The 21,285-nt window shown below is 32.8% G+C and overlaps 1 protein-coding gene across 2 annotated transcripts in view; it reads left to right on the top strand.

Annotated features, from left to right (window-relative positions):
* The first annotated feature begins 520 nt into the window (after positions 1-520).
* Positions 521-21,285, top strand: part of LOC118998709 (cadherin-10) — an 80,735-nt gene continuing 59,970 nt past the window's right edge. For both annotated transcript variants that reach the window (XM_037063048.1, XM_037063047.1), the window contains exon 1: positions 521-873. In XM_037063048.1, the coding sequence (XP_036918943.1) occupies positions 643-873 (231 nt within the window). In that variant the 5' untranslated portion in view covers positions 521-642. The remainder of the gene's footprint in view (positions 874-21,285) is intronic.

The following is a 21,285-nucleotide window of genomic DNA, read 5'->3' as shown; positions in this document are numbered from 1 at the left end:
AGCTTTGGTTTTATTTTCTACTTGTTTTAGCAAGATTAAATTAGAAGAAGTGGTGCCACTGTTTAAAAAAAATAAAACATTTACGTACGTGTAACATTGCATTGCACAACAGAGGCTTGTTTCCCATAGTTAATTTACCTCACCATTTAGTTTTAATGTTTTAATTTGTTAAGTTACTTTGGAAAAATTGATATGGAAAATTAACTATATTTTTACTGTGTAGAGATTATAATTCCTGAAAAGTTAAAGTGCCAGAACATAAAAAGAAATGAAAGCTTAATGTGCCCCTTCTTTAAAATGTGTTTGAAAAACATTATTTACCGTTATTTTTTTTAATTGAAAACATGTTACTAGACAAGTAATGGATCTCAAAATTAATCATTATTTTATCTAAAAGAGCAAAAATAAATATTTTAGTTGCTATTACTCATTAATCTTTGTCACACTAAGTTTAAAGTGAAGGGTAACATTCATAATGTTGTCAACTGACATTTTTTATTTGTTTGTTTGTTTGAAGCTTTTGGAAACATGTCGAAAACATTGATGAAATGTTGGAAACCAGTTGAAACACAGTAAAATTCAACTCAATAAAATAGGACAACTTTCTCTTCATCCACGTTGGGAATTTTCAAGAAGTGAACTATGACAATATATCAATTTTTACTACCATTTCTACTCTGGGTGTGCCTGCCACATTTCTGTTCTCCAGAGATGATGTTCAGAAGGACTCCCGTGCCTCAGCAGAGAATATCAGGTCCACGGGTACCTAGAAGTGATGGCAAAATTCTGCATCGTCAAAAACGTGGTTGGATGTGGAATCAATTTTTCTTACTGGAGGAATATACGGGGTCTGATTATCAGTATGTAGGCAAGGTAAGTCTGTATTGAAATGGCAAATATTTATATTCTTTCCTTGTGTGTTTTATTAAAGGTAATTTGAAGGACATCAAAACCATCACTCAAATTTGATTCTCTCAATATTTTTACAATATTTTATTTACTTATTTTAGAGAGGGGAAGGTAGGGAGAAGAATGGGAGAGGAACATCAGTGTGTGGTTGCCTCTTGAGCACCCCCAATTGTGGACCTGGCCCACTACCCAGGCATGTGCCCTAGACTGGGAATCGAACGGGCAACTCTTTGGTTCACTGGCTAGCACTCAATCCACTGTGCCAAACCAGCCAGGGCATGATTCTTTCAATATTTCTAAAGCAACTTTTGTTTATGGAATATGCATTATAATTTGGAAAACTGTAGAATTAATGAATATAGCATGATAAATATAGGAATTGATTTACTAGAATTCTGTCCACTAGTTCATGGATTAAAGAAGTATTAAAAATTGCAAATTTAGATTTTATAGCTAGAAATCAATGATAGTGAGAAAACTATGTCAATGCATATATATATATATATATATATATATATATATAGTTTGCATAGCTGTTGACTTTAGTAAAGAAAAAAAAGACATGTTTAAAAGTTGTTTAATGTGCTACAGAATGAGAAAGCAAATGTAAATATATGATCTAAGACCCCCCAAATTTCTTATTTATAAGAAAATATTTCCTGATGTTAGTGTTATTTATTTTGCTAAAGTCCCCAAATGGATACATTTATATAAAGAAAAAAATAAATAGAAGGACAAACGGGCAAAAAATAGTTTATTATAATATGATGTGTACAAAAATGAATGATCATTCTATTTAATTATAAAAGTTAGCAAAAAATATTTATGGTTGGGTATGATATGAAAAGTATAACATACAAGTGCTATAATGATAAATGCTTCTATAAACTAGGTTGTATTAATTTCTAATTTTCTTGGTTGGCACTATCAGAATCTACCTGATGTTACATAACGTCTTAAGAAAGAAGTCACTTCAATAGTTAGGTTTATTATTTTTATGGACAGTCTTTAAAAATATGTCAAAGAAAGGAGAGAAGTTGAACACATCAACAAAAGGACAACAGATATAATCACATTAACACTATAAAATGATGGTAGATACATTACATCTTGGTGACTTTTGCATTAACCTAAACTTTAATAGCTTAATTCAAATAATTACAACTGTGCTAAAAGTTTTTATTGTAAGAGAAACTATTTTTGAAGGATAGAAGCTTATTAATTTTAAAATGCTTTGGTGTATATTTTTTATGTTTCAATTATTTTAGTCTGTTTTAAGAGTCTAGTAAGATGGGGAACATGTCATTAAAGGTTAAATCTCATATTGACTATTAAGAAAAATAGCGATATTATCAGAAATTACGCAGGAGCAGGCATCACTGGCTTCATCTGATTGAATGACTAAGATCACAGGGTAAAAGTAAATTTTAGGGTGGCTGAAATGGGCAAGTTTTAGTTTATGAAACCAACCACGTGAAAACGTAGAAACCTGAACCATAGAAACTAGTTTCCTTGCTTCTTCCTGCACACGGTAATTATTTGCATGTGTTTTTCGACATTCAGTCCTTAATGAGGATTTAGTAAATGTTTGTAAATTGAAAACGTGAAAACGTAGAAACCTGAACCATAGAAACTAGTTTCCTTGCTTCTTCCTGCACATGGTAATTATTTGCATGTGTTTTTCGACATTCAGTCCTTAATGAGGATTTAGTAAATGTTTGTAAATTGAATTATCATTACATTATATATCTTCTCATGATATTCAAGTTACTTCTTATGTACTTTCATTTGTTGTCTCTTCGAGAATGTGATGACCTTGAGATTAAGAACATTTTTGCTCTTCATCTCCAGCTGTCAGAGTAGAGCTCATTATTTAGTTGATTGAATTAACCTGATTTGCATTGAATCGAATTTCCAGAGTCATCTGATACCACTTGGTTCTTGGTAGGGAAAGCTAGTCTGGAATTTTAAATCACTATGGGCAACTAAAGCTGGTAAATACTTCATATATAATTATGCATCTTGATACCCAACTCAGTTTGTGTACTTTCTTACTCCGCTTTTGAAAGGCAAATCAGAAAACTCCTTAATGATGGCAGGCATGAAGAATTTATGAAATGTGTTCACCAGTTTTTTTTCTATATAGTATATGCTAAATTATTAAATTAATAGAAATATATTAGATGTTGTAGCTTTAATGTACACAGTGTATATATCTAGCTTATATTTCAAGTCCATTTCTATCACTTATTTGTAATAGTTTCACAGCTCTGAAATAGTCATTTTAAAATTTCTTATCTATAGTATAATATATACTTATATTAATTATTTATTATTAAGTACTGATATTGCATTAATAACACACAACCGCTTTATTTTAAATATAAACATTAATTTGTATAAGCCAAAAAGGAAACATGGAATATATAATATTTTAATAAATATACATTGTAATGAGTATAAGTTGAGGCCGACATATTTCTGCATAAAGTATAAGAAAATTTAAAATCCCCCAGATATTTTTTCAATATTACTTCTAATGAATTTATTACGTTTATCCTTATTTTAGGAATTTTCCTTCCAATCCGTACCTCTTGCAGTGTAGGCATGTGCTATAGTAGATGTAAGTGACTTAACATCTCCAAGGGAGGTTAGACGTAGGAGTAATGCATGTCCCGATCTCTATATAGGAAGGTAGTGATAGACACCCACTGTGCTGAGAAACATCTGCTGGGCTCTGAATAGGGCCAATGGAGAGAATTGTGCTGGTGGACTGAGGGCAAGATTGAATGGCATATGCATGAGGGGGAAAGTTTAAAAATACCAGAAAATTAGCCAGCCAAATCCTATAAAGAGTAAATGATATATAACTTCTCAGATAAAACCCTTTCCTTCTTAAAGTGTTAAAGCAAAGGACGAAACACTTACTTCTCATTGGGTTAAAGCAGAAAAAAAGTTAGGAAAAGGATATAGTGGCCAATCAGAAGACAGAAGATGTAACCTTGTTTCTGCCACTAATATTCCGTCAATAGTTAAATCAGCTGTCTTCTCTTGTCCTTCATTTTCTCATCTATGAAATCGAAGTGCATTATTATGTCAGTGGTTCTATATATATATATGTATATACACACATATATATATCCATATTAATTTGTACACATTTAATATATATTTAATATATGTTTTAATGTGAAGATATATTCTTAGTATATTCTTAATATATATTCTTAATATACATCATATATAGAGAGTATACAAGTGTTTAAAACTTATTTAGGAAAATAAAAGAAGTGAAGAGAGAGAGAGAGACACAAAGGGGAAGAAAGCCCAGGGGCTGAATTCCTATTCTGCCGCAACTGTTACTAAGAAACCAGGCCAGTAACGAACTCAAAGCGTTTCTTTGTTCAGTGTTCAGTGACAGAAAGCAGTGTATCTAAATTCCATGAAGTACATTCTAAGGCAATGTTCTTAAGTTATTATTTTTTGGCAAGATAATCACAATATTGCTCTTTAAGAAATTTCTTACTCGGTAATACCTGCTCCCCTTCCAAAGCAATGAGTTTAAGATTTGGACTTCAAGTATTCCGCTTTGCACTGTTCAGATTGCAGACCTTATTTAAACATACTTAAAATTCCCAATTTAAGATTTGAGAAACATTATCATTATAAACTATTTTAAATTGATGGTTTTTTACATGTAGCTTGTAATCACAGGTTCCCATCACCTGATTCAGTTAGAGTGGATAGATCCTTTAAAATTTTTAGGCTTCCAAATAATCAAATAGATAAATATGACATAAAACTAGACACTCTTGAGTTTACTTTTATTTGTAACAAATGTAAAGCTTTAAGTGAATTACTAATTTTATGTACTACACAATTTGTTTGCATTTTATATAATTATTTTCAAGGGGAGAAAAGCATGTTAAAATAGATTTTAAATCAAAACCAAAGATTGATAAAAATCTCCAAACACCCTACAATTAATAATATAATTGGGCCACAATAAACCTGATTCTGAGTTGGCACAGTAAATTAGTTTTCTCAAGGAAGTAAACACATAATACATATTTTTAAATAACTTGGGAACTGTCTGTATTTTTTGATATAATGAAAACATGCACCATCCAGAGATGTGAAACATTCATGGGGCCTCCGAGCCATCGGGCCTAATATTACCTCATTGACTTCATCCAAATACAAACTACATATGGCACGTGCCTTCTTAATCTGTTGCTTATAAGTCTTGCAGAGCTCTCAGTTGTTCAGCATTATTGAAAAGTCAAAATTATGTTTAATTATTTAATTTCATATCATTTTTATTGAAGCACCGATGGCTTCCAGCAGTTGGATCAGTCAAAGTTGCTTTTTATTTTTGCAGGTTAAAAACAGTGTAGACATTTAAAGCTCTCCTTTCCTCACATTATTACCTGAGCTGCCCTTCTACCCTGGGGTGCATGGACCCCCGTAGTTCACAATGGCTTTGTCCTTCCATACTTTACATGTATAACCCAAGATGAACCTTCATGCTCTTTCTTGAGTAGCCAGTGGAAATTTTCTCCCTGTTCCTGAAAATCTTCTTCTCTTCACAGCTAACTACTTTTGTATGAGCAAACATGTTGCTGGTCAATTAACTTTTAAATATTTCATTTTGTACTTTTTGACTCTAAATGGTCTCATTACTGAAAATGATAGAATAAGTCATGCATTTTCTGGTTTATTTCAATACTATGCCTTTAGGGTTGTCATGTTTGCCCACATACCCCCGAAATGAACATGATGACCTGAATCAAAATGCTGTAGATCAGTGGTTTTGACTGAGGATGATTTTGTCCCCCATGGGACATTCGACTGTGTCTGGAGACATTTTGGTCGTCACAACCTGGGAAGCGGGATGCTGCTGACACCTTTGATAGACATGAGGGATGCTGTTAAAACTCCTACAATGCACAAGACAGATACTTCTATAAAATCATCTGGTTCTAAATGTCAGTAGTGCGAAGATCGAAAAACCCTGCCCCTAGACCTCCTGAGGTTTTAGTGCCTTCTTCATTTTCCTCAAGAGCTTGATTTTACTTCTTTCAGAATGCTTGCTTCTGTATCTGCTCTCAATTATAATCATGTTTCTTCCCTTCCAAGTTGCCTTTAGAGTTTGCTGTAGCTGGCATGGATTTCTGTCAAGAGCAGCTCTTCACATTCTGTTTATTCCTAAGACATGCATTTGGCCACTTGAATCATCCTTTTGTGCACAATTTTGGGTCTCATATACCCACTGTTAGTGAAGTATTTGTTCATTTGCTCAATTAATATCTAAAGGACTTTCTAGGTACTATTCTGGTATTATGTATGTAGTAGTGAAAATATAATTTCTCTGCCCAAAAAGTACTGCCTTTAAGAGGAGAAAGAAAGAAAGAAGGGTAACAACAAGTTTTGGGGCTGTTTTTGTCTCAGTTGTAGCAGGCTCCAAAAGCCAAGAGCAAAACATTCAGTGCCGAGTCTTCCATATTCTGTCTCTGAGATACTTGTGAGTAAGGTGTAAATGAAGTAGTTTTGGGATTTGCATTCCATGAATGAACGTCATTAAATGTTGAGGTTGGAAATTCAAGGTATAGGCTTCGATTTTTAAATTTATTGTTCATTTATTTGAAAGTGTTTTTAATGTAACATTATTTTTCAATTATAATTGACATTCAGTATCATTCTGTATGAGTTTGCGGTGTACAGTTTAATGGCTAGACAATCTTATACTTTAAAAAGTGATCCCCCAATATGTCAAGTACCTACCAGTCACCATATATAGTTATTAGAATGTTATTGACTATATTCCCTATGTTGTACTTTACATTCTCATGACTATTTTGTAACTACCAATTTGTACTTCTTAATTCTTTCACCTCCTTCTCACCCAGTCTCTCTACTGCCTTCCTCTGGCAACCATCGTTCTTTGTACCATGAGTCTATTTCAATTCTGTTTATCCATCTTGTTCTTCAGCTTTTACATATGAGTGAAGTTATATGGTACCTGTCTTTCTCCGACTGGCTTATTTAACCAGCGTAATATTCTCAAGACCCATCTGTGCCGTCACAATGGAAGATTTCAGTCTTTTTTATGACTGAGTAATATTCCATTCTGTATGTGTGCCAATACTTTTTTTTTATCCATTTGTCAGTTGATGGGCACTTGGGCTGATTTTATGTTTTGGCTATTGTAAATTATGCTATAATAAATAGTGTTTTGTGTTTTTTAAGATACATATCCAGAAGTGGAATTACTGGATCATAAAGCAGTCCCATTTTTGATTTTTGAGTGACCTCCATACTGTTTTCCTTAGGGGCTGCACCAATCTGCATGTCCACCAGCAGGTTCAAAGAGGCTTCCCCTTTCCCCACATCATGACCAACATGTGTTTATTGATTAATTGATGGTAGCACTTCTGACAAATATGAAGTAATATCTCATTGTGGCTTTAACATACATTTTTCTGATGGTTAGTGACATTGCAAATCTTTTCATATGTCCATTGGCCATTTGTATGTCCTCTTTTGGAGGAAAACAAAAGGAAGAGGTGGAAGAGGTTTCTGGCATAAAAACAGGCCCATAGGTGAAAGAAAGAGAGAGCAGATATTAAACCACATCTACATGGTAAATAATATATGGCAAGGGATGGAAGAACATAGAGTGGGGTGAAGACAGCTTATTCCATAAATAGTATTGGGAAGACTGGACAGATACATGAAAAAAGTAACACTAGACCATCTTCTTACACTACCAGAAAAACTCAAAATGGGCTTAAGACTTGACTGTGAGATTCAAAACCATGAAAATCCTAGATAAAAATGTAGGCAGTGGAATTTTGGACATTTCTCTTAGCAATATTTTTTTTCTGGTGTATCTTTTCACAAAAGGGAAACTGAAAAAACAAACAAATGAGACTGTATCAAAGTAAAAGGCTTTTGCACAGCAAAGGAAACCGTCCACAAAACAAAAAGACAACCTGCTGAATGAGAGAAGATATTTGCCAATGGTACATCTGATAACAGGTTAACATGCAAATATATATAGTGAACTCACACAATGCAATATACCAAAAGAGAAAAACAATTCAATTAAAAATTGGCAGAGATGCTGGAAGGGGGTTTTCATGCACAATCCTTCATATTAGAAGGGGTCTTTGGAAATTTCTAGAAACACAATCTCCCAGAAAATGTGAAAACGTGATCCATGAGAGAATAACCCAACTTTAAACATTCGCAAATCCCAGAAATACCAACTGTGCCAAATATATTAGAATGTATCACTTCTGCTCTTAATATGAACGGAAGTCTAACCTGGCTACATTGCTGTACCAGTGTACAGCAGGAGCACGTTGGAGCAAGGATGGAGAGAAGAAGCTGCCCTGACCTCCCCACTGCAGTCTTCTTAGGGTGAACTAGATCTCCAGGGGACACTGGAGAAACCTCATGTTATATGAGAGTTCAAAGAGATGGAAACACTCACTTGGATATTTTAAAAACTGTAATGTTGAAACAAAAATTCTCAGGCAACTTATTTTAAAATCCCAACATGACCAAAAAGCAAAACAAAATAACAAATCAATTTAGCTGCTCACACACAGACCTTATTTTAGTGGTGGAATTGGGGTATGAGGGGTATTGGTATAGCATTATTTTCTATTTAAAGTCAATTAATTACAGTTATAAAAAGAATGGAGTATGAAGTGAAAACATAGTAGGTAATTTTAGTTAGATAAAGTCCTAGAAGAAAATAATTAGGATGATTATAAAGCCCTTCCTGATGAGAAGACGTTTAAACATTTGGATGAATGTGGACTTTATTCACTAACAGATAAAGACCACAGAATAATGTGAACCTGCATGAGCATTTGCAAGGACTTTATACTAATCCACAAACAATGGGTAATAATAGCATTTTAAGATAGAAGCATGCTTTGCAGAACCCTGATGTTTTCCAGGAAGAACACCTCTTGGTTTCTGACTCTTGAAAGGCACAACAATACTTACCTCTTTCCATACAGCGATATTTCAGCCAGCAGGCCTATAGGGAAATATGCTTACATCCTTAATGCTTACTGTAACATTCAAGGAGATCTTGAGTTGCATTCTAAATACACTTGTAGAACTTCAAAATCACTTACTGATGGTTTGAAGATAGCAAAGGCTGTCAAAGAGAACAGCCATTAAGTATCATAATCACTTTAAGAACCTACGCAAATTTTCATTAAACTTTAAACAATCAGTTAACACTGGTTTAAGCATTTTATATACTAACATATAAAACATATAACATGTTAATCATATGTAGAGATTTTACTGTGTTTTAGTTACCTTTTAAGAAGTTGGTTATGATTTTGGATATACTGTACAAAAATCGTATTTTTTTCCACTTAAAATTATGGACAATAGGCTTGCTGTTAGTATTTTAAGCAAAATGTCAAATATTGACAATTAAGAAAACAGCATTAAAAAATAAGTATGGGATGCTCATAGAAAAATGATAACCACAATCATTCTTTCACTTCTAAGTTCTTATGTGTAGTAGTGATAACAAATATTTGCTAAACTCTGTGATGAAGTTGTTTATGTACTTTGTTATGCAATATCAGGAGTATTCATGTACATATGCAGCAAGTTCACTTCAGTGATAATAACCAAAACTGAGATATGCACAGCACCCAAACGTGTAACCACACTCTACTGGCCATACTGCACTCTAGAGACCTGTGGCATGTCTGTTGAGCCTCCTGCTCCTCTCTTTCCTGCCTCGAATTACTAGCCCAGGCATGTTGTGTTTTCATCTTTCCTTTCCCGTCACAGCCTTATCTTGTAGATTTCTCTCTTACAGTCGCCATTTTATTAATTCCCTCCACCCACAAGCCTCTTCATCTCTTCTTTCTGTTTCTTCAGTCTGTCACATAACTCCTTTTAAAATTCACCCCCTTATAGTGTGCAATTTGAATTTTATTAGAGTATGTTTTTACAAGAAGTAATTATGCATTTATTTTTAAATGGCTATCATTTCTATAGTTATAGGCCAATGAATTCACAAAGACTAGTAATAATTGGAAGTAGATAGAAGGGCTAATAGCTGGAAGGAGATTGAAGGACTCAGTAATAATAGATAAATAATAATAAAACAATGACTCAAAGATTTTTCTTTGCCAGCTCTGGATGGTGTAGGTCGGTGGATTGAGCATGGACCATGAACCAAAGGGTCATCAGTTTGATTCCCACTCAGAGCACATGCCTGGGTTGTGGGCCAGGTCCTCAGTAGGAGGCGTGCAAGACACAACCTCACATTGATGTTCTCTCCTACTTTTTCTCCTTCCCTTCCCCTCTCTGTAAAAATAAATAAATAAACAAACAAATAAATATTTAAATAGTTTTTCTTTGCCAAATACATTTAGAAAAGTTTACTTGTTATTTTAAAATAGTTAAATTCAAATAAAATTTTAATCTACACTTAACTTATTGTTTTTCAAACATAAAACTTTTAAGAACTATATTATATAATGAAGATTATATAAAATCAACTAGATGACTTTTAGCAAAAACTCAATATAAGTGTCTATAGAATGAAATATATTAAATCACACATATTTTCTTTGCATAAAGTATCTTAATATAATTTATCAGTAACAGGTATGTGTTTAATGTCCATGAAGCATGGGAAATTGTTATTATGGTATTATGAATATCTACCAAAGCTCTCTTATTTTCTTTCTTAGAGGCAATATATAATTACATATTGAATTAAATTTGGTCCCCACTGTACTGAAGAGTAATGCTCTTTTCAGTGAAGAAAATGAAAATATGAAATGTATGTTATTGTGTTTGCTCATTAATGTCTCATTTAGTATATATTCATATTCTTAGTTGCTTCTTATGAAGGCATGAATAGAAGAGGAGGGAATGCTTTAATAAGTTTTCTGAAGTCAATTTTAAGCTACTCACAGTTAAATAACAGTTAAATTTGAACAAGCATTTTATTAATATTATTTAATATTAATATTTTATTGTATTCTAATTATGTTGCTAGTTAGATAACGGAATTCTATTGCTCCTGGTAATTGGAACTAAAAGTTAAAAAGAAAATTATATAACCAGGTTGATCAACAAAATTTAGAAACAGAAACACTCATTTTGTTGGAATATAAAAACCTTTGATTCTCTTCTTAAATTCCTAATTGGCAAAGAGCATTTTATATATGTTTCAGATTCCCTCTACAGTACAATTGTTTTACTAACTTCACATGTAAAACTATACTTTATATATTTATAGATTATTTAAACATTTAACTTTAAAATGGTAAATTAAGATGTCAAATCTCAGCCCAGAATTCACTTTATTTTGTTTGTAAAGAATTGAGTGATAAGCATGTGTGCCATGATAGAATTTTTTCTAGAGGAACATTTTGTGTTTTGGCCAATTGCTTAGCTTAAATTGCATCACTGGTTTTCTCTATTCAGTGGTGTCTTTTCCAAACATCCCCCGCAAAAATCTCCAAGACCTACGAGTTTTTCAACTTTTCTTGACACCCATTTTATCACTATTTTGAAGCCAGCATTCAAATCTAGTGCCGAATTTTGTTTGTATGTGTTTGTTTATCCTGAGTCCAGCGGACCAGAGGGATGGGGTTGGAAGTCATGAATGAGCTGCCTCTGGGGTAGCTGAGCGTTCTCTTCACTCTGTTTCTTCATGCATCTCAGAAATTCAATTAGGAATCACTTGCTTTTGTTTAAAATAAGTGTCTCTATCAGTGTATGATGGCAATGTCATCTTCAGCTTTGTTCATCTGACGGTATTTTTGGCATTATGTTAAAAATGTAATTCTTGTGGGTGTGAAGTTTAAGAATAGAAGCTGCGTCAGGTAACATTTCTCTCTCATGGATTATTAAAAGACTGTTGCTTCTGAAAAATCAGCCGTTTTTTGTCTGACTTCTTTCAAGTTTTTCTTTTTGGGTTCCCTAGTTTATATATTTTCAGTCTGGCTTAAAATGTTCATGAGCTCCAGACTGTAGTCACTGCTTGTTGTGGTCAATTGTATTTTTCTTTTTACCTTTAGTTTACTGAGGCATCTTCTTTCTTTTATTTCTCTAGTTTTGCTTATCGTGAGGTAACTTTCTCTGCAGCTTGAGCAGCTAGTTTTATCTCTGGTCGTGAGTTGTATACCTGCCACCCCAAGAGGACAATGGTACTGAAAAGAAGTTTTTCACTATAAATGTATTTTTATAAAAACAATTTCATGATCTGCTGTTCCACTTACTTAGTGATCTAGGTTTCTGCTTCTCATTAGATTTTTTCTGGCATCTTGTCTTTATCACTTTTATGGAACTTTTATTCATATTCCTCCTTTTCATGGCTTTGGAGATCATTTCTTTTTAGTGCTGAATGATATTTCCATTGTCAGGATTCACCAGAGTTAATATGTCCAGTCACTGATACAGTTTCTGTTCTGGTCCAGTTTTGTCCCATGCACACAGCATGTAATCGGAGACAGGAGTGCAGGATAAGAGTTCTCTAAATGTGTGAGTATGGTATGAATATGGTGTGAGTAGAGGCAAGATTATTTGCTTGATTTTAATTCTTTGCAGCCAGGTCAAATTTAGAGGGTATAGGACACATCAAAATGTAGGTTTCTTATGTCTCTTTGTCTCAGACTAGCATAGCTTCCTGCAAATAATGACTTTTCTGTGACTCACTGGACCCTGTCACGTGTGTGCCAACACTGGCGCTCTCTTCTGCTGTCAGCCCACATAGCTGTTCCCTTTTCCCTAAATAAGACGGTGTTGATTTTTCTCTTGCCATGTGACAGTAAGTATTTAGTCAAATTGAACCCCAACAACTTTTTTTGTCGATCATCAGTTCCAGGTGTCCTCTCTTAGTGACTTTTCCTCTTGCTCTTTTCAAAGTCAGGGCATGTGAGTAGCCTCAGGGTATCACTTGTTTTTTTTTTTTTTTTTCAAAGACGTGTTTTTTCCTCTTGATCCCCTAAAATCCTTTGAGTCTTTTCAAGAAGAGGAAGCGAGAAACCTTCTCTATAGGTATAGTAATTTTTTTCTTTTTTCTTTTTTCTTTAATTCTTATTCAAGTAGAGTTTTCTGTTTTATATTTTTTTTAACAGAGTTGTAAGGCGAATTTCAGCACCGCAAGGCTGTTTTCTGGATGTCCGCAGGATGGTGGACTTTATTCCTTTAACCCTGTCACTTTGGTTTCTTAGATCCTTTTAGCTCAAAACTAATTTTGATTTCTGGCCAAGCCAGCGTTCTAGGATAAAATCTTCAATAGCCACACAGATAATGTTTTGTTTTCTGGATAGCAGTTTAGTAAAAATATGAATTTTTGAACCAGAAAAGCATTGTATAAAATTGAGTCTACCCTTTCCTGAACTGATTACTTTGTTGAGTTTCTTTATTTTTAAACTAGATTTAGCACTATTACACCGATGTAGCTTGCTGGTGCCAGCTTGTAAATGCCTGGTGTTGATTTTTCAGGATGTCGCCGTGCCAGTTGGTGCCATGGTGACAGTTTTCAATGGAGTACGGTGTGATGGTTACACCACGGGCATGGTCAGGGACTACAAATCAGGACTCCTGCCTCTGAGAGCTAGTTGTTAGTGATTTGCCAACTTACCGCTGGATATTAGAATTTTTCCCATGAAGATATTGCTAAAATTGAATATAATAGTTTATGGAATAACTATGTTTTCTGGCACAATGTAAATACTCAATAAAAATTAATAATCTGCGAATCTACTCTAACTAGTGTCTTAACGTCAGTTCTCATGGAATTCCTTGTTTCTTGATTGCTATACTGACCTTGACTCAAAACAATAATAATGCTTTTTTGACCTCTGACTTAATTTACTCTCCTTTCCCTCTTTTCTCAGTTACATTTTTCTCAGGCATTTTCTTATGGCTGACCTCTGTGGCTTGTAACATGAATCAGTCTCTTAGTTTACTGGAAGCAGTTCTTATTACTTTTACTTCCTGGTTTTTTATCTTTAACTTCTTAAAAATTTCCCGATTGCCTGTACAGTCTTCAAGGTTCATCATGAATCTTGCTATTAAATGCACAGAAGCCTATCAGTTATTTAATAATATATCCTATATATACAATTCATAACTACTGAGATGCTGATTATGGAGGAGGAATATCACTATACAGTAAGGGAGGACTGGTTCTCCCTCAAAACTTTTACATTGGGTATTTACTGATACAAATTTCCATTTCAATAATATGAAACTTATAAAAGAAAGGATGAGTTAATGGACACTATTGCTTTTTTTCCCCTTCAGATCAAAATAGGAAAAAGCTATTAGGTAACAAAACTTTAGTAAAATAAGTAATAAACCAGGAGAACTTCAAAGGCAGTAAATGTTGACACATTGTTTGTCTCACACTGCAGAGTCTAGGCAGGTCAAAACCACATTTGGAAGCCAGAATAATCTCAGAGCATTCACAAATGTACCTTGTTACTAACTACTGACATTTAAATGGTGCTTAATTTTCTTTAAATTAGTACAGCTGTGATTGTATTTTTATTTATCAATTGCAACAATTAGGATCTTCAGTATTATTTTAATGGAAATGATGTGAATGGAAAATCTTGTCTTGTTCTGACCTTATAGAGCAGTCTTCTGCCTTTTTACAGTTATTAACCACAGAAATTATGTAGAGTAAGTAGAAAATGATGTTTTGAATTTGTTTGTAATGAAAAACACAGTTAACGCTTACCTTGAAATGGTATATTTTAAGATGTGTTCAATCCCATGCTCTGCCACAATTATCAGTATGATTATGGAAAAATCATTTAATCCCTTGGGCTTCTGGTTTCAACACATCTAAAAGCAGAGTAGTTGTGTACATTAAGGTTGAGACACCATTATATACTTTACAGTTTGTATTTCTATGTTGATATGGCTAATAAAAAGACAAGAAACAAAAAAAAATCTACACTCAGGGAAAAATGGAAGGTAACTCTTGGCTTTAACCTTTCTCTATAAATCTCTTCAAGAAAAGTGTTTTATTTTATTTTTGAGGTATAATTTTCATAAAACATGTTTCCTTCTAAAATTGTGAATATAGTTATATAAGTGTATATTTTTAAATTTACATGAGAGACATTTTGCTAAAGTAATTTTATTCTTCATCTTCTTCTAATTGACACCATCGGTATTTTAAAGATTATTTCTACTCAGCAAGTTTTTGATATAATTGGTCAACAGAGGCAGACTTTTGTTTATTTTAATGCACAGTGGGAATAGATATATACACTGGCCTTTCCTACAGTTCCAAATTTTTGTATTTAATTAATTACTATGGTTAGTGCCCATGACTTCTGTATAATATAAATTATAAAATCATTTAAAGGAAAAGAAGAATGAAATGGACTCTTTGAAGCTAATCACCAATTAACCTTACATTAAGAGTAAACTTCCTGTAACATTGCTGGATGTCTCCTTCTTCTTACCACCAAAGTTTATTTTCATAAATTTCTTATAGAAATATTTGTTAATTGTTTATTTACTTATTTAATTTAAGACATCATTTTTATAGCATTTTTAGGTTCCTAGTAAAATTGAGGGGGAGGTACAAATATTTTCCATATCACCCCTACTCTGACACATGCATATTATCAACGTTACTCAATAAAGTGGTGCAGCTGTTAGAACCAATGAACCTACGATGATACATCATAATCATCCAGAGTCCAAGGTTACATTAGGGTTGACATTGATTCATCAAAGGTATAAAACAAAGGCATAATGATATGCCCATCATTATGTTATCTTATAGAGTATTTTTCACTGCCCTAAAATCCTCTACAGTTGACTATTAATCTCTTCCTCCCCCCCATCCCTGTCAGTCATGACCTTTTTACATTTTTCAATAGTTCGCCTTTTCCAGAGTGTTACTAGCTAGAATTCAATACTATATAGCCTTTTTCGGATTGGCTTCCTTCACTTAGTAATATGCATTTAAAGTTACTTCATGAGTTTTTATGGCTTTCTATCTCATTTCTTTCTTAGTATTAAATAATATTTTATTGTCTGGATGCACCATTTTACTGAACCATTCACTCATGGAAGGGTATCTTAGTTGTTTCCAAGCTTTGGCATTTATAAATAAAGCTGCTATAAATATCCATGTGCAGTTTATTATGTGGACTTTAGTTCTTTCAGCTCCACTGGGTAAATACCTAGGAGCACCATTGCTGGATCATATGGTAAAAGTATGTTTAACTTTGTAAGACACCTTCAGACTTGGCTGGTGTAGCTCAGTGAATTGAGCATGGGCCTGTGAATCAAAGGATCACGGTTCGATTCCCAGTCAGGGCACATGCTTGGGTTGCAGGCCAGTTCCCGGTGGGGGATGCACAAGAGGCAACCCCATACATTGCTATTAAAATTTTTTTTAAATTTAAAAAAGAAACCTTCAAACAGTCCTTCAAGTAGCTATACCAGTTTACGTCCCCACTAGCGATGAATGATGATTCTTATTGCTGCACAACTTTGCCAGCAAAGGCGTTAGTGTTCCAGGTCTGGGACTTTTGAATAGCTGTGTAGTGGTAACACAGTTATTTGAATTTGCATTTTTCTCGTGACATTTAAGGTAGAGGGTCTTTTCATGCGCTAATTTTCCGTCTTTATATTTTAAGAGCTCTTGTTACATTTTAGATAACAGTCCTTAATCACTGTCTTTACAAATATTTTCTATTTTGTGGCCTATCTTCTCATTCTTTTTCTGTTCTCTCTTGCAAAACAGGATAGTTTGATTTTAATGAAGTCTATTTTACCAATTCTTTCTTTTATGGATCATGCTTTTGATTTTTTTGTACGTACTTTATATAACTAAGGTTTGCTGTAGGTTTTCTTCTATGCTATCTCTCAGAAGCCTTTAGTTTTGCATTTGGAATTTAAGTCTGTGATCCATTTTGATCCAATGCAAATCTGTACCAAGCACATATTTCTGAAATAACTAATACATAACATGAAATCCGTGTTAACCTCTCTGAAATTTCTATATTCAAATCCATAAGTATTCTGTTCCAGTTATTTTTTGTCTATATTTAAAGTAATATTTGCACTATATAAAAGTGAAATATGTGTAACACTTTTAAACATTAAGTAATAAACATAATATTAATTACCATTTTCCAGGGCATAGTTCATGTCCATTTTTGTAGACACTGTAAATGCTCTAATTTACACAACGGCATTGCAATACGAGGATTGCCATTCCTACTCTACCAAGAAGAAACTGAAGCTTAGAGAAGGTAGTTATTATATCTAACTACTTAGCTCTTAAATTATTATACAGCTAGGATTCAAGTGTATTACTATATTACCAGGAAACTTTAATTATTTGACTATAGTATACTAGCATAGTAGTAAATAGATGTAAAGCATCACAGAGAAAGCATAACTTTTCTCTATTTCATTTTATTTTTGTGCATAGTATTCTCAGTGGATACATAAATCTATCAGCAATACATTTAAACCTGAAATTCCTTTACTCTTAAAATACTGACAACCATTTGTAAAGAACCTTGAATTTTAAACTTCTGCACAGGTTAGCAGCCAAAATTCTTGGAAACCATGATCTAATCTCTTAGTCTTAGTTTCCATACTTTTAAAGAAAATTATAACATCCATTCATGCAAGCTGTAACTTTGGAAATCAAAATTAGATGATGGATATGCAAACTCTTTAAAACCTATCAGGCCCTGCCTAAATGCACAGCATTATTACAGTTTGGGGCACACATAAATGAAAAAAATACAATAGCTTCTAACAAAAGCGTATTTAGTTCAATGTAGTTTTAACTACATAAATGAAGAGAGGAATCTGAAGGACGCACTCCAAAATGGAAGTGGATGCACAGGTAAGAATTACATGTCGGCCATGTATTCGTGTTGGTGGTTGCACTCCTTTATGAACATATCTTCCCGCTGACCTGTTTAATATGTCAGAAACATGCAAGCAAAAGGAAATGCATAGAACATTGAAACACACACATTCAAACACGCACATTCACTCATATAGGACACATTTGGAAATGTTTCCAAATGAAGCATCATTACCTTATTGTAATTTAATCAAGAAAAAGTAAAACATTGCTTTTAGGTGGGTTTGGGAAGCTGGGATAATGGATTACTCACTTAAAATCATCCAAAAAATGTTAAATTCAAGGCAAAACACAAATCAGATGTTCACAAATTTGGAGAGAAAGTAGTGAAGATTAATAAGTCATTTAAGAGCAATGACATGAAAATAGCAAAGTATAAAAAAACCACACTTTAAAGTATGGAAAGTATGCTATACATTTAATTTGTCGCTGGCCTAAGAAGTGTACCAACTGAAATCTGGCCTAAAATAAAGTGGTTTTTTTCCCCATTTTAATCAGTTAAAGAGGTCTAAATAAAATTTTTCATTCTCCATTTCTGAATAGCAATTCAAATAAATTGTAATGTTTCTTTTTAAATGAAATTTGGACTTTTTCTCAAATATTTATTTGAAACCTGTTTTTTTTCCCTTTAAGCCTCATCAATCATTGTTTTAACCCATTTTATTGTTAGATGTAACCACTTTTAATAATATTTAACTACAAATTTGCTTTTGTTAGGAATATTGTTTTGTCTTTCCTAACCAATATATATTTTCAGTCAGACAGAGAACTTTTAAGTTTTCTCTGTCAATAAACACATTTTTTTAAGTTAAAGAAAATATTGTGGTGTGAATCATCCAATAGTAAAATGGCTAAAAAAAGAATTGTTCTGACATTGATCTAGGATCAATATACGCATACTGCAGCGGGGCATTAGGTTAGTTTTGAAAAAAGTAATTTATTAAAAACATTCTATTTATGTGCTCAGACGTACATTTGTGTACGAAAATTGGGACCCAAAAATGTCACAAACCAACAGATTTCAGCGGATGTCTATTCAGTGCTGACGTTGTCTGTGATGCACAACTTGGCTAACGAAGGTTTGTGGGGCGATCCACCCGCCTGATGGGTAAAGTGGCTGCCGCTTCTTTTCTTTACCTGTTTATTTCTACTAAACGGGGGAAAGGTTAATTCTATTGAAACTTGTTTCTTAATGGCATATTTATTTGTGTGAACTAATAAAACAAATTAGAGAAACAATGTTTGTATGTTTTATGGGAAGGATTGCCCTCATTAAAAGTCTGGTTAAAACAAATAATTTATATGTGGTTGGTCCCCTTGTTCCAGACCACAACCCACCACCACCACCACCACCAGGCCCCCCCTTGAGGAAAAAAAATGTTTGTTTTTAAAGAATGGAGTTTTTAAAAAATCAATAAAACATTGAAATAAATTGCTGAATGAAATAAGATTAGGCTCATGAGAATATATACTAGATTTTAAATCACATAATTGTAATATATTTCAGTAGTTAATGTGAAATATTACATTTCATACTGGCAGGTCACAGCAGGGCAAAAACAAAGACTTCTCCACCCCTGAACGCTTGGTTCTGACATAGCATACTTCCTAATTGTTTGTTGGACCAAACTGATATAAACTGTAATAATCTGGATATCTTTTCTTACAATATTCTTTGATATTTTTTTTATTCGTTGTTCTTTTTTTTTCATTGTTTATACTGACATCTCAAGTCTCGACTCTGGCCTTTTTCTTTGTTTTAATTTCAAAAGTATACTCTCAGAAAGGCCATAAATTTTAATATTTTAAAATATATATTTACTCCCTTTAGAATTGAAAAGAACTTTTCATGTAAGTGTGGTCATGTAAGATAAAAATATAGTTTTCTAAATTAATTTATTTTACTATAATTATAGTCTTTCAAACTTCTACTCCAATAGATTATTACTTTACTAATTTCTTATAATTATTTTGTCATAATGTCCTTACTTCCTAAATATAAATAATAGTTTATAAGAATATTTGAAATTCTGAATGCTCTATAAAATTCAGAATCTTAATCATAGCTTATTAATAATGTACAGCTAAATAAATTTAATAGTGCAAATTCTGTATATAATTTCTGTATAGACAAATATTCTCAAATGATAAAATGTAATAGTTTTATATTAAACATCCTCAGTTATAAAAAATTTCCCCAAAACTTAAGTAATTTTCAACATCTACTTTCTGAAAACCTTACAGTTTCTCAACAATTAGATGATCTTAGGTTTATAATATACTTACTTTATTACTCTCGGTTTAAAAAACATTGTCTTTTCCTTTTTTCTATACCTATTTTGCTTGATATCACATACAATTATAATAGGCTCAATGTATTTTATCTTTATACATTTGTCTTGTTTCTAAAAACTAGAATTTTGAGGGTGGTTAAAATTTCAAGCAAATATATAAAATTTCTGTAGTGATTTCTCAAAGGAGTTAGAAACAATTAAATTCAATTCATGCCTGAGAAACCTGATTTGCATCATTAGTTGTGTCTTCAATCCATTCTATTTAACTTATTCGGTTTAGTGACTATGCCAAATTTTAAGCAATTGTTAAGTTCAGCAGGGAGGGCTTAGCTGAATTATCATCAGTGGCTGCAGAAATTGGAGTAATTATTTGTTCTCATAGACAGAGGTAGTTAGTGACAACCTTTTATTTTTTCTAACTGAATGGAAATTCATCTCATTTTCCTCTCTCTTGACTTATGATTAAAGAATGCAATCAAACAACTTAGCTAAAAATGAAATTATGCTATTGAATTTTAATGGTGTATTGTCCTTATATTTACGTGAAGAGGATCACTAATAAAAGTAAGCATGAAATTACATGAAAATAGATTGAATTCATTTTCAACCAGCAGGTGATTCTATTTCACTAAAAACAGAATGGATAAACATTCAAAAGGACAAAAAGGAAAATAAATATAATTTTAAGGGCATTAGAATAGGAGAAAAATATCAAGCTTTCATTGTTACCAATAAAGTCAAATCACAGGTAATGCAGAAAAAGCCAAAAACTTTCCACTTAAAAAATTGTTAAGGTGGTATCAGTGGGAGATAGGAAGCATCAGAGTTGAAGAGTAAAAAGTAAATACAAAAAAATGAATGGACTTTAATAACCCTACTGTTACCTGTTTTCAAATTGTAGAGCATGGTACCAACAACACTGAAAGCCAGTGATTCTCCTTCATCATGTTACCACCCCATATGCACATGAACAATTTTCCAAGAATTCAGGCAAAGGAAATGAAGTGGCTTGGTCAAACTTGAAGAGAGTACTTTTAAATATAATTTATATTTATGATATTTTAAAAACAGAAATCATGGGAATAAAATTTATCAATGTTGTTTCAAAATCACTTCAGATATCTGAGTATGTATAAAATATTTTTGTGAATA

This window comes from Sturnira hondurensis, unplaced genomic scaffold (genome assembly GCF_014824575.4).
Source record: "Sturnira hondurensis isolate 20B ecotype Veracruz unplaced genomic scaffold, ASM1482457v3 Scaffold0014384, whole genome shotgun sequence".
In the NCBI taxonomy this organism is placed as follows: Eukaryota; Metazoa; Chordata; class Mammalia; order Chiroptera; family Phyllostomidae; genus Sturnira; species Sturnira hondurensis.
Note: the sequence above shows the minus strand (reverse complement) of the source record. Positions and strands in the feature narration are given on the sequence as shown.